Source organism: Esox lucius, chromosome 24 (genome assembly GCF_011004845.1).
Source record: "Esox lucius isolate fEsoLuc1 chromosome 24, fEsoLuc1.pri, whole genome shotgun sequence".
Taxonomy (NCBI): domain Eukaryota; kingdom Metazoa; phylum Chordata; class Actinopteri; order Esociformes; family Esocidae; genus Esox; species Esox lucius.
This window is the reverse complement of record NC_047592.1, coordinates 19,499,173-19,513,403: the sequence shown is the minus strand read 5'-3', so window position 1 is coordinate 19,513,403 and position 14,231 is coordinate 19,499,173. Positions and strand designations below refer to the sequence as shown.

Genomic DNA, 14,231 nt, shown 5'->3' with positions numbered 1-14,231 from the left:
CAAAGCATTTGCAAGTCTGTGCGTCGGTGTGTTTTTGAGATGTTAAAACCCCTTCTTCCTCTTCTCTTAGCCACTCAGAAAGACGTCTTGAAACAGTGACAATGTCTAGAGAAGTTTTCTACTCAAATGCAACATTCAGTCGGCCCCAGAAGCAAGATGATGTGACAGAAAGTAAAGTTTCTGAAGGTGAGCCTCTCTTCATCATTATGCTTTATTGATATGGGTTTGTATTAGTTCTAAACATAAATTGACCAGAAAACATGTCAGCATTACTAATGATCCCATTGTTATTCAACATTTACAAACAGGTCTGATCTAGTTAAACTGTGAGGTTTTATCACATAGAAACAGGTGTAATTTCAGAAGCTTCATTATAGGAATAAGAGATGAATTTTAAATGAAAAAAATGCAGTGTTGTGTTTAGTATAGTGTTTTTTGACTTTCCATGTATTTTAATTGTATGCATTTTAATTGCCTTCACAGTGTTATCTAGGATATAGGAACAGTGATAGTGTTAGGGTAAGAAAAAACCCTGGGAAAGTTGCTCACAGCCATATTGGTCAATTCTGTGTAGTTTCACACGTTAACCAAACTTCCTGACAGCCACTCAGATAGAGACACCCTGACCTGTTAGATTTATTTTATAGCCACAAGTGCTATCTACTGTCAACTATACCCCTGTTAGATTTAGAAAGACATCAATCAAATTTACATTGGTACAATCCACTGCAATCAATTGAGGACAATGAAGAAAACATTCACGTAACAGTATAAACATTCAAATAGCTACATTTAAAATGCCTGATGTATCATTGTGTGTGTTGCCCTAATTGATATACATGTCACGATAAGGCAGGGGTGCACGACACAGGCGCGAACATTTGAGATCTCCCTAGAGTGGCTCGATAATATTAAGTTCAGGAGACTGTGATAGCCACTCCAGAACCTTCACCTTTTTCTGTTTTAACCATAGGAGGGTCAACTTGGCCTTTTGCTTAGGGTCATTGTCGTGCTGGAAAGTCCAAGAGTGTTCCATGCGAAGATTTAGTGCAGAAGAATGCAAATTGTCTGCCAGTCATTCATCTTGCCATCAATTTTCCTGTGCCTTTAGAACTCACACACCCCGAAAACATCAGTGAGCCACCACCATGCCTTACAGTAGGGATGGTATTCTGTTCACTATAGGCCTTGTTGACCCCTCTCCAAACATAAATTGCTTATGGTTATGACCATAAAGCTCTATTTTGGTCTTGTCACTTCAAATTATAGTGTGCCAGAGGCTGTGAGGTGTGTCAAGGTGTTGTCGGGCATATTGTAACTGGGCTTTTTGTGGCATTGGCGCAGTGAATGCTTCTTTCTGCAAACTCGACCATGCAGCTGATTTTTGTTCAAGTATCATCATATTGTGCTCCTTGAAACAACCACACCTTTTTCCAGAGCAGCCTGTATTTCTCCTGAGGTTAACTGTGGGTTTTTCTTGGTATCCCGAACAATTCCTCTGGCGGTTTTGGCTGAAATCTTTATTGGTCTACCTGACCTTGGCTTGGTATCAAGAAATCCCAGAATGTTCCACTTCCTAACAAGTGATTGAACAGTACTGATAGGCAATTGCAAGGCTTTGATTATGTTTTTATATCCTTTTCAGTGGGTAAATAGGGATTCAGTCCTAATTAGGGTATTGGAGAAAATACATGCTATGTTGTTAGGCTACATGAGACATTAGCTAAATCATTTTTAATAAAACACAAATCAAAATATCAGGTTGCTCTGACTTTATTTACACTAAGCCCGATTCTGATATTTTTCTCAATTATTGCCAAAAATAACCTGTTCTGATTAGTACAAAGATACATGAATGGATCAGAATAGGCCAAATTTAACCCCTGATTATAATCTCTGTTCCCGATTCCTTTTTCAGAAAATTACGTATGCTCTGCTAACCCTTCTCCCCCAGTAGGGTCAAAGGTTGTGACACCTGTGAGAGGATCACAGAGGGTTGTTTTGGGGACCCTGGTGTGTTTCTGGGTTGTACTGCTAGTCCTGTCCATCACTCTGAGAGTCCTTTGTAAGTACAGAACCATTTTACTTAGTTTAATCTTTTCACATTACTGAACCAAACAGAGCTGTACTGTGCTGGCCAGGTTATCATGTAAAAAAGGATAATGTGAAAATAATTATTGAAGCAAACCTAAGTTGCCAAAACAAATTCTTGTCTAATTTTCTTGGGCCCAGATGTATCCAACATCCATTTTCTTCAAGCTGTGGAAACTAACTTAACCCAACATATAAGTACAGGTGAGAATATCCTTTACCCAGATGTCTTTACACTGCTCCTACATGTTTAATAAAATCCTTGCTATGTTGTGTTATTTTGTTTCACTGTAATAAATTCGAGTTTTCATTTAACTTGAAATGAGAGGTGAGATGGCTGATTTGGTCTTTGTAACTTAAGATGTGGCCTAGAATGGTCCAGTGGTTTAAGCCACTACTTGAATCCGGCCTACTGAACCACTGGATTGATTCTGGCCTACTGAATCACTGGATCGATTCTGGCGCACTGAACCACTGGATCGATTCCGGTCAATTGAACCACTGGGTTGATTCCGGCCTAACGAACTACTGGATCGCTTCCGGCCTACTGAACCACTGGATCGATTCTGGTCAGCTGGACCACTGGATCGATTCCGACCTACTGTTGTTTCACCACACTCCTCTGTTGTTACTAGGATTTCATTTATACTATAAAACACTATTACTATTACGTTGCGTCTCAAAAAGGTGTTACTTCCACCATCCTTTTATTTGATTTAGTCTAGTTTTAGTTATTGTGACTAAAACATCTTGAACTTTTAGTCATATTTGTTTTATTGGAGTAGTTACAGTCAAAATGAAAAACAGTGCAGTATAACTGATTTCAAATACAGATAAAGTATGCTATTGGCAAATGAATCTGTCAACTTTGCCAGCCACTTTGGCAAAATAGCCTACGAGTATAAGGGATCACAAAAAACCCATCATCCTGCCAAATCTGCTAAGCAACAATACATCAATTATGTGCAATAGTTTACAGTCATTCTTTAATGATTTGCTCGCGGAACATTAGACAGAAGTGTGCCTTATTGTAATGCTGTCGGTATGAGGCAGGAAAGAACAGAGAACTTCTAATAAAAATAACTAAGACATAACAAAATAAGAACAAAAACAAGAAAAATGTAACGGAATCCAATACAATGACCGACAAGATACACTAGGCAAGGAGAAACTTAAAATAGGACAGTGACCCGGAGCACTTGTGAGGGTAATAATAAAAAAACAGATGACCATGCTCAAAGAGAGAGAGAGTAGGATCTCAGTGGCACGGCTGGCCTGCCGTACCTCAACGTGACACGCATGCTGAACCAGTACATATATTTTAAATGTACCTGTCTGCACAGCTGTGGCACAGTTTCTAATAGAGACAGAGGATGAATAGTAAAGTTTCACAAAAGACTGTGTCTGTGGCCAAGTCGCCATGTCGCAACTATTGCCATGGATTTGCAAGCAATTTATGTAATTAAATAATGACAAAGAAGCTGATCTTGCTGAAAAGCTTTCTCTCTTTCCAAAAACCTCCTGTCCACTAACGTTAGTCAAGACTGTAGACAGACATAATTTTATCTCATTTTGTTTCAGTTAACCAAAGTAGAAAATATATTAGGTATTACTTCTGGTTAGTTTCTGTCTTGTCCACTGAACTACTCTTTCACTATTTCTATTTAAAGAAGTTAACACTGTATGGTAATGTATAGGTCCTGTGGGATTTGACCTCACACTGACATGTTTATCTTTGTCTCATTTCACCATAAAGCCTTTTTCAGAACTTTAGAACATCCTCTTTTTAAACTCTTTCAGTTCAGCCTCTGTGTGACCTTTGGTAACATTTTCTGCAATGTCTTTGTCTTCTTCGTTATGGTAAACATTCTTTTGCTATCCACTGTCAAGGTCTTCCTGTTGCCTGGTAATATCTTGAGCTGTACAAGGATCATTAGACATGGGGGAAGACCATCAGCACCTGCTCTCATAAGGTTAGGTGGTTGTTCAGGGGAAGGGCTTGATACTGTCCACCCTTGCTCTCTTGCCAGGTGTGCTCTCGTCGCCACTCGGATGCCCTCCCTCCAATGCCTCTCGGGGGAGGAGTCACTGGCTTGTTGCTGTCCATGTCCTTGTCCATCTGGTCATACTTCTGACCTAGTCTAATTTTAAATAGACTCTGTATTAAGCCCATATATATAAATTAATTATTCCAATTGGACTCTTAATATCTCACCCGGCACAGCCAGAAGAGGACTGGTCACCCCTCTGAGCCTGTGTCCTCTCTAGGTTTCTTCCTAAATTTTGGCCTTCTTAGGGAGTTTTTCCTAGCCACTGAAATTCAACACTACTGTTGTTTGCTCCTTGGGGTTTAAGGCTGGGTGTCTCTGTAAAAGCACTTTGTGACAACTGCTATTGTAAAAAGGGATTCATAAATACACTTTTAATTGATTGATTAAAGGGTCCTTGAGAGGCTGTGGGAAAACAGAGGAATGCCTGTCTTGTCTTGAGAAAAAAAAAAGATATTGCAAACCTGTTCTGGGAAAAGTTGTGACTGGGTATAATGCCAGCAAAAACCTTTTGGGGGGCAAATACACTAGGTTTGTCAAGGGGTGTTGTTGTCGTATGTGAGGAAAGCAGCCAAACGCAGGGAGGTTTGTAATATATATTTTCTTATTCAAAGAAAGTAGCACGTACCAGGGAAAAAGGCGTACAAGTGCAAAATGTATTGTGCCAAAGGCGCACTATATTTACAACACCAAAACCTAGAACAATACCACACAAAGACACCCAGAAAAAAGGGAACTAATATAGGCAACCTAATGAGGGAATGGACACCAGGTGTGTGTAATAACAAGACATGACAGTGCCGTGGGAGGAGGAGCGGCGTGACTAGAAGGTCGGCGATGATGCACAGCGAATACCACGCCGGGGGGAGGGCGTGCGTCGGCCACGGTGCCTATACCGGCTGGTACCCCAGGACACACTGAAAGGGGGTCAAGGAAGTGGAGGAGTGGCGGAGTGAATTCTGGGCATACTCTGCCCAGAGAAGGGTCCTGAACTTCAGGGCGAAGGCCTGCACGCTGCATTTAATGCATTTTTTAATGGGGATAATATGGTCTAGCTTGCATTTCAAGTTGACTTTCATTGAATGTACAGTACAAGTGAAAAGTACTCCTGCCCAGTCTATCTGTATGCTATGTTAGGTAGTACATAACAATTAAGCAATGGTGTTATTGAAACTAATCCCAGGTTATTAAAATGAATCAGACATTTCCTCTTGTTGTGCATGTTTCTTAACACCCTCTCGGTTGTGTTAATGTCAGCTCCAAAAAAAATTTGAATCTGACCCCAAAAAATGTTATACCATTTATTGGAATTTGATCAAAAGACAGCAGGCAACTCCAAAACACTCAGGCTTAATGGAACCACAGCACAGAGACTCAGTTGTTCATTTTAACTCCCCGGAGATGTACAGCCCTCACCTCATCAGCAAGCAATTGATATGCAATCCCAGCAATGGGAGTTCTGCCCAACGCCCAAAGCATCTGTGAGACAGAGCAGTAGGTAACTGAAAGGCTTGTTTCTAACTTTTTTTAAATAAGTAAAATGTAACATAATCCACATTTTAACAAAATATAACTTTTTATACATCAGCTTTTATGTGATCCCAAGTGTTTGTTTGACTCCTAAATGTATTATTATTATTATTAGTATCCTAAAATTATTCATAGCCTTATGTAGCCTAGCAGAGCCACCTGATAGCGTATCTTACATGCAAACGCTGCATGGATATCTGTCTGGACGGCTGTGATTAAAATCATTTGGGCATGGGGCATTTCCAATGGCCATTGAGAAAAGTTTTTTTGAACGCCATTTGTTCGACCTTCAAACCCACAACACACATGGCGCGGTACCAAAGCCCTGTAATTCAGTACCTTAATGCTCCTTGAATCTAGCGATCCCCTCATGTTCAGACATAACTAATGCTATAGAAGTATGAACACAAAGCTCTTAAGAAGAATCCATTTTTGTCACTTCCATGCTCTGGGAGCAGGGAGCGGGCGCTTCACACTCGTCATCACCTAGGCCACACCCATAACTCATGACAATGCACTGATTGGCACAGTTGAACAGTAGCAGGCTCCAAACTTAAGCCAGCTCCTCACCACCAGACTGATATCCCTGTAGCGTTTAAATGTAAGATTGCGGGATCAGCAAGGCTAATTAACACGTGTGATTGATTGTTTATTTTTGTCTGTAAAGTATTCAAAGCACAGATATGTATGGATCGTCACATTTGTAAATCATCCTGTGTCGCAAAACAGCGATTCATTTCCATTATGGGTTCCTGGCTTGCAGAACCTGCAGATTTCAAATTCAAAGCCTAGAATCAGGTCTTGACAATGACATCTCATAGCAAATAAATGCACCAGCCTAATAAGAAACCGCAGTTAAGCAAATCCACACAGCGGTGCAACAAAGCAGGGTGAACCAGGAGGTCTCAGGGCCCATACGGCCGACAACTCAAACCATGTCCAGCCCGTAATGTTTTGCATGGCAGCAATAACCCAACCGGGAGTGTTTTGACAGTCAGTTTGCATCCCTGATATGGACAGCAATCGGTGGCCTATACTTTGTCACGTCCCTTTTACCTTGCCCATGTGTCCATCAAAACGCCAGTGCAGGAACGTTATTTCAGAATATGCACCGATGTCTTAATGATTAATCCAGTAATAATTGTGTCTGCTAATGAGTAGTGTTACACCCCAAATACCATATGGTTCACTGTATGTGTGGAGAGGTGTTTTGGAAACGCTAGTAATATTGTAGGTCAATATTTTGTATGCCAAATAGAGAATTGTACACTGTCTTCTAACTAGATGTACATTCTGTGTGTTTGTAACTCAATATACTATGAGACAGTTTTGAAGAGTTAGTAAGTTAACTTTAGTCAACACTTGACTGGGAAAAACTGCATTGTAACACAAGATGCCCTTATAGCCAAGTTAATGGTACTGTTTTCTTTTGACACTGACCTGCTCTGGGGATGGGTAACTCAACTAACTCTGAATGGAAAGACTGAGGTTAAATGTCTTTGAATGTTCCCTGGAAGTAAAACTTTTATTTGACTTTTACATTATCAATAGGAAAAAAAGGTTCCTTAATGATAGGAAATGAATGCATTTTAAATTACATAAATAATAATCCACATGTACTCTTGCTGCAGGATGGTTTTCCACCTTTAGCAAACTGTCTCAAATTAAGATACTACACCTGTAGTCCTGTAAATCATTATATTCAGACTATCTTCCTTCTTTTTTCTAGCCACACGATGTGCCTCTGGCTGGGAGTTCTACAATGGATCATGCTACCACTTCTCTGAAGACAAATGGACATGGGAACAGAGTCAATATGCCTGTATCCGTGAAGGAGGACACCTGGTCATCATTGAGAGTCAGCAGGAGCAGGTATGGAGTAATAAATAGTACCAATATAAATACCATCAGGTATGGAGAAAATATCAGTAAGATAATGTGCCATTAATTAGGAATTAATGAACAGTAAGATAATGTACCATCAGGGTTTGAAGAAACGAACAGTAAGATAACGCATTACCAGGTATGGAGTGCTGAAAAGTGAAATAATGTACTATCACACAAAGTGCAGACTTCAAATTAGGAGAAGTATACTTTCAATATTAATACATTTAATATGAAGCTGTATTTAATTACATAGATATAATACTTAAGCTATTCCTCTCTCTCTGTTTCTTCTGTCCCTCCATAGGACTTTATTAGAATGATGGTGGGAAACACTGAATTTAAAAACATGTACTGGATTGGAATGACAGACATGAAGGAGGAGGGAGTTTGGGTCTGGATGGACAATACACCCCTTAATGACAACATCAAGTAAGGACATGTTTGAAGCTTACAGTACAAATCCACGTCACAAATCCACATCACCAACATCAAATCTCTGTTTTGTTCCCATGATATATTCATCAAGTATCATCTTAATCACCCACCAAGATATTAATTACAATAACATAAACCTACTATAGGAAAGTCATGATTCGTTATTGCCTCGTCAGACGGTTTAGCCAATGTCTCAGGCTCTCACTCATTATCAGTGAGTTCATGTGTATTGCAAAACATGGCACAATAAAATGGAAAAAATTACGAGACCACTGCCGACACAACGATGAACGAGTGGGGACCCAAATGCGGACACAGAGGCAGAGGAGGGCGGTCCAAAGTATTTATTGAACAACCAGGCAGTGGGCAGGCTCGTAGTGGTGGACAGGCAGGGTTTGTTGTCGGGCGGTCGGGCGGTCGGATGGTCGAAGGTACAGGAGAGGGCAGGCAGGCTCGTAATCCGAAAAACAGGCAAGGGTCGTAACCGGGGAATGGAAGGACAGGTAGAATGGCTGATGCACACATAGAACGCTGGAAACGACTGTACGGGACAAGACGACCTGGCAACTAACAAACAGAGAACAGGGTTTAAATACACGGGGCTAATAGGGAACCGGGAACACCTGGTGAGGGGCGGGGACAAAACAACAGGTGAAACACATCAGGGTGTGACAACTGCACATTGTTCCTTCCTTTCCAAAAAAGTCGGAGAGGAAGGTTTTTAGTGAGGAACAGAAGTGTTAAAATTAAGAGACCACTGCAAATTGAACGCTTCTGTTCCTCACTCAAAACATTCCTTTTGAACTTTTTTGGAAATAAAAAGGTGTAGTGGTGTCTAAGTCTTTCCAGAGCTGTATGTAATTGCATTGCAGTCACTGGGAAAAAGAAACCAATGTCACATTGGCTGTGTTATTCTCAATATCAGTGTCTAAGTTTTTGTCATTGGATTGCATTCAAAGCATGTAGAGCATCATAATGGTTAACTGTTTTCTTAATAGTTTGATTTCAATGGGAAAAGATGATGGTCACTTGGTTGACATATTCCTAAGTGCATTGCATTCATTGGCTCCCTCTAGACATTATGGTTCTGATGTCTTAGTGATAAACCAAGAAAGCACCGAAAAAGACCATGTGGAACACTCTTAAGTTGCTGTAATTACTATGTAACTCACACAGTAATAAATGCAGTAACGACATGGTAATACAGTTGCTAAGGAATTAGTTATTACACCTAAATATGTAAATAGACAGTCATTTGTTAAATATTAACCCACATGTGTGACTACTAATCATATTACACATTATTTTGTTACCATGTAAGGCTAAGGGCTACTTCCAGGAACTATTGTGTCATACGTAAGTAAAGTCCTTAGTCATGGTGCCTTGACCATATACTGGACCAAATCAGTATGCCAAATCACAATGCTCGGTTCTTCCAGGTAAATTAAATCCAAACAGCGTTGCCTACCATTGCCCTAACTCCTAACCCTATAATTAACCATTCTTTGTACCAAAGAAAAGCTACGTGAGGAATGACATTATTTCCAATCAATTATGCTCCTTCCTAGTATATGCCAACAAGGTGGTAAAAGCTATTGCATCTAGGTGTCAATAGTTCAGGAAAGACCTGTTATCTGACACTGAAAGAATTGTTATTTCAGTCCTGAGATGCAGCTCCAATTGATATGTAAGATGGGGACAGGACCGGAGGGTTTGACCCAAGGATCTTTAGTGACGTTTTACATGTTCTATCAAATGTCTGGGTAACATTTTGATAGTCTGGCCTGGGATTCACTGAAGTACCTTCAATGATATAAAATTTAGCCTGGCACAGGAACACCTCCCATTTACCCTTCCCAGGGACAGATAATCAAGGGTTATAATTATCAATATATTCTGGGATATAAATCTCAGTTACTTTTTTGATCAATGTGGGTTTTCAAATGGAGAAGTGCGAGTGAATAGATGAATTTTCTGAATACTTGAATGAGATTACATTCAATAACTAAGTTATAAAAACGAGCAATTCTGTTATTTGTAAACTACGCATAATTCTTCTCTGCCACAGAATGAAAGCTGAGTCCAGTTTGGCAGGAAGAGGGGACTGTTTTATATAAGACCTTTTGTGTTCTATGTACAGAGGGTTTGACCTTTACTAACCCTAAACATACCCACCAAAAATACACCTCTTTCAATGTGAGGATTGCCAAAATATACTGTAGGTTTATTATTGTTATGAGGATGTGTGGTTCTCACAAGTACAGTAGAATAGTACACACACACACACACATTTGTACACTCAAACGTACATGCACACAAAAACACAATATTCATACTCAACTGTAGAATAATTAGTTACTGAATATAGTTGTATAACCCATGTGTGTCCTTCTGTGGCTACATACAGTATGGAGTAATGGTTTATCTCCTCTCTGTTCTAGGTACTGGGATCTAAACAATGGAACAAGTAACTCTGGAAGACCAGAACCAAATAACTGGCCTCCAGGTGAAGACTGTGCCCAGATAGGTCGGCGCTGTTCTGTTCAAATCAGTTGTTGGTTTGACTCTGGATGTGATAGACCATCTAAGAGAATCTGTGAGAGCCGTGCAGCCAGATTTTAATCCTGCCAATATTGTTTTAACCTTCAGCCAGCACAAGATAGTGGTCATTGCTGTCGGTACATTGCTTCACTTTCCCAGACCCATATAAGAACTAGCCCTAAACAAAACACCATGCTTAGTGGAGATTGTCCATTTAAGAGTCTGAAACAGTCTGAAACAGTCTGAAACAGTCTGAAACAGATCCATAGTGAATGATTTGGATGTGTATCCAGAGTAACTAGCTGCTGTACATGTCATCTTTTTCCAACAGGACCAGTGTTTGTGTTTTACCTTCTGGATTCAGAAATGATATGTGGGGAGTTCTGGTTTCATCCATTTGATTGTGATAAACTCCAGGGCTGTTGTAAGCAATATCAGACCTTATCAATATCAGACCTAAGCAATATCAGACCTTATCAATAAGAGATATTTATCAGACCTTCCCTCCAAGCCATCGGGTATTACTCCCAGTATTCCCAACATAGAGTCCTGTGGGATATTTTGTTGAAACACGTCTTTAAGCACATCAAATACTTCATTACAGAAAACATGTAACTTAGGGCACAGCCAAACTACAAGTATGGTTTCCAATTTGTGATCCACAGTTTCTCCAACATGAACTTGTGTGTGAGTTTAGGTTCATCTTTGAATCTCTGGCGTCCGGAAGTGTCTAGTGATTATTTTCCATTTAAATTCCCTCCATGTTTTTGAATTTGTCACTAGGCCTGCTTCTGTGAATATGTCTTTCCAGGTATCCTTTTTTCAGATATCCAATGTATGTTAGCAGTGAAATAGTTTTAGATGGTTAAACCATTCATGGTCGACGTCCGCGATCCCGCGGACAGTGCTAATTTGCATAAATATTTCGAAAAATAGATTCTCCATAATCGTCCGATTCCAATGGTATATTATTTGTAGCCACTTTCCTGAAGCGTTCCGTGTATAATTGGGGTTTTCCGTGTATAATATGGGTTGTATAGTTGTATAGTTTGGGTTGCTATGAGAACTTTTCACCAGGCAACGACATTGCCTATTCATCTTAGAAAGGCTCATTTGTACATCAGTATAAATATTACAAGCGTGTACATCACTATATATGATGTTTTTAACCATAATACATCGTTTGTATTATATATAAGATATAAAAATTAATATTTAGTCAAAATAGTATGGGGATGTTCTTGAGTTTTTGGGAAGAAGTTGGTAATTTTTCTGAGTTTATAAAATATATAAGTCCAAACGTAACTAGCGATCTAGTGCTGCCATCTGCTGGCCGTTTTGAGTCATTACACCTATTACATGGGATTTTACATTCAATCTTATTTGTTTCATAATGTTTTATTTCTAGGTAGAAGAACCACATTTTTTGGGGGTGCCTATATTTTTTACCTTCTATTATATTATTTTTCATTATTTTCAACCCAATTACAGTGTAATTTGATAGTAAAGGCATGAAAGTATGAGGAAATACCATTGACACAAAATCTAATAATGCTTTAAAAAAAAAAATCTTGATGCTGAATGGCAGAAATGTTTTCCGAAAACATTTTTTTTGCCTGTCAAACAGATGAGTTTTATAAATATTGACCCAGATGTCTGTTTTTATGTGTTTTTATTGTAGCCAGAGGGGTTGCTATTAAAAGGATACATCATAATAGGTTGTATCTGTTACAGAAATGAATCTAGGACCCAAAATGTCCCACTAGTGAAATCCGGCCGAAAGCCCCATAGGCTACCAAGGGTTTTTTTTGAGGCTAGGGAAATGAGTGGAAGGGAACGTAACCTTAGTGATGAATAAAATATTAATGTTTAAATAATCGGACTCCATATGGTTTGTAAATCTACGCAAACCTCAATGATCATGATATGCTGGAAGTTCTTAGAAAAGGTAACTAATCTTTCATCACATTCCAAACATTTAAAAGGTTGAATGTTTCACGGCCTACGTTATCCTCAATGCTCATCAGTCAAGTCCAGAAGACAAGGGATCGTGTAGCAACATGGAACTCAGAGACGATCAGTCTGGTCACTTTGATTTACATGTGTGTATGTGCCTCTGTCAGTTATCATAAGCGCCCATAATGTGTAGGTGGTTTAAAACAAACCATACAGTAAAATGCTGTGTGTTCCTGGGTCTAACAGTAAGTTAATTATGCCCAACGACTCAGGGATGACTAGAATGTCATATGTTCCTGGGTCTAACCAAACTGCATCTAGAATTCCAGGACTCAGGGACTTCAAGTCTGGTCTCTTAGACTTACTAATGTGTGTGTAATTACCAGTAGCCCTACGAGCTTCAGTATGGAGATGAACGAGGAATGCCGTAGTAATCTGGATTCCAAAGAAGCACAATTTATTCCAATCAGGTAATAAAGTTACTATACAAAACATTATTACATACCAACATGATTCAATGTCCTTCCAACTAGCCTAACAGTGTACTAATTATACCATAAGTGTTTAAGACATTATAGCACAAAGGTATGCTAGGAGCTTCTGTTAAAGCTAGACTCCTGAATATGACTACAACACAACATGTTGGGAGGTCTCTTTAACAAGAAAAAATTGGGAGACATGGCTATTTATCCTAAAATCAGACATATCTAAAACACTCCCCCAAATAGTCATTAGCATTACTTTACCTTGGCAAATACAATGAACACAAAGGACAGGAACTGTCCCACTTAATCAGTGCAAAACTAATGAATGAACGGGGCGTTGCCGTCAGTTGTTGTCTGACATGCAGCAAGGACGAACATTTCTACAATGTTCTTGTGCAGTTTGACCCATAACCCATACAGTACAATAAAGCTTATCAGTCTATTCTGCCCTTTATGGGGAATAGGGAACAGAAACACTACAGACACATATATCTGCATTTATTTACACTCCAGTTTGCTCAGAGTTTCACACCTCTCCAGGTGAGCTCAGGAAGGTGGGGCTGATGGCCCAAACCTGGTGTTCCAGATCTTTGGAAAAGTAAATGTTTCCCAGGTTCCCTGAATAATACCACCAAGCATCTGTTGGAGACTTGGTGGGGCCAGACACACCTCTTCATCGAATACCCTTCCACTCTTCCTCAACAGACATTTCTCATTACACCTTTTTTCTGTATTGAGCCAGCGTGTGTACATGCTATTCTGAGTCCACAGTATCAAGGGCCTCATCTGTGCAGCCCAAAAGAAATATCTGAGGCTAGAAAGTTTAAGCCCCCAACTGGCTTTGGTAGCTGCAATGTTTTAAGCCTGATTCTTGGGTGCTTCCTTTGCCAAACAAACTGAGAAATCAATGTATCCACATTTTCAAAAGTTGATTTTGGAACTTCAATAGGAAACATTTGGAACAGGTAAAGCAGCTTGGGCAAGACAGTCATTCGTAGGCTTTCAATATGGCCTAGTAAGGACAGAGCTAGGGTGGCCCATCGATCAAAACCATTATTAATACACTTAGTCATTTTCTTATAATTGACATAGTAAAGGTTTTGTACAGATTTGGGGATGTGTATACCAAGATATTTAATAACATATTTTGGCCATTTAAACCCACTGTTGAGTTGAATATTTTGTGGTATTTCACCATTAATGTATTGTACTTAGTAACATACCTTAATTTTGTATCCCGAATAACATCCAAGTTCCT

At 39.5% G+C, this 14,231-nt stretch overlaps 1 protein-coding gene across 3 annotated transcripts; it reads left to right on the top strand.

Moving 5' to 3' along the window:
• Positions 1–51: 51 nt before the first annotated feature.
• LOC106024099 (CD209 antigen-like protein E) lies at positions 52–11,478 on the top strand. 3 transcript variants are annotated; one of them, XM_034290580.1, is made up of 6 exons: positions 52–186; positions 1,958–2,065; positions 2,233–2,295; positions 7,399–7,541; positions 7,861–7,985; positions 10,433–11,478. In XM_034290580.1, exons 1-6 carry the CDS (start codon positions 102–104, stop codon positions 10,611–10,613), a joined length of 705 nt encoding a protein of 234 aa, XP_034146471.1. In that variant the 5' UTR covers positions 52–101; the 3' UTR covers positions 10,614–11,478. The 3 variants fall into 3 exon arrangements, with proteins under 3 accessions (XP_034146471.1, XP_034146470.1, XP_034146469.1); XM_034290579.1 differs by having other exon boundaries at positions 1,955–2,065; XM_034290578.1 differs by having other exon boundaries at positions 1,919–2,065.
• The last annotated feature ends 2,753 nt before the right edge of the window (positions 11,479–14,231 follow it).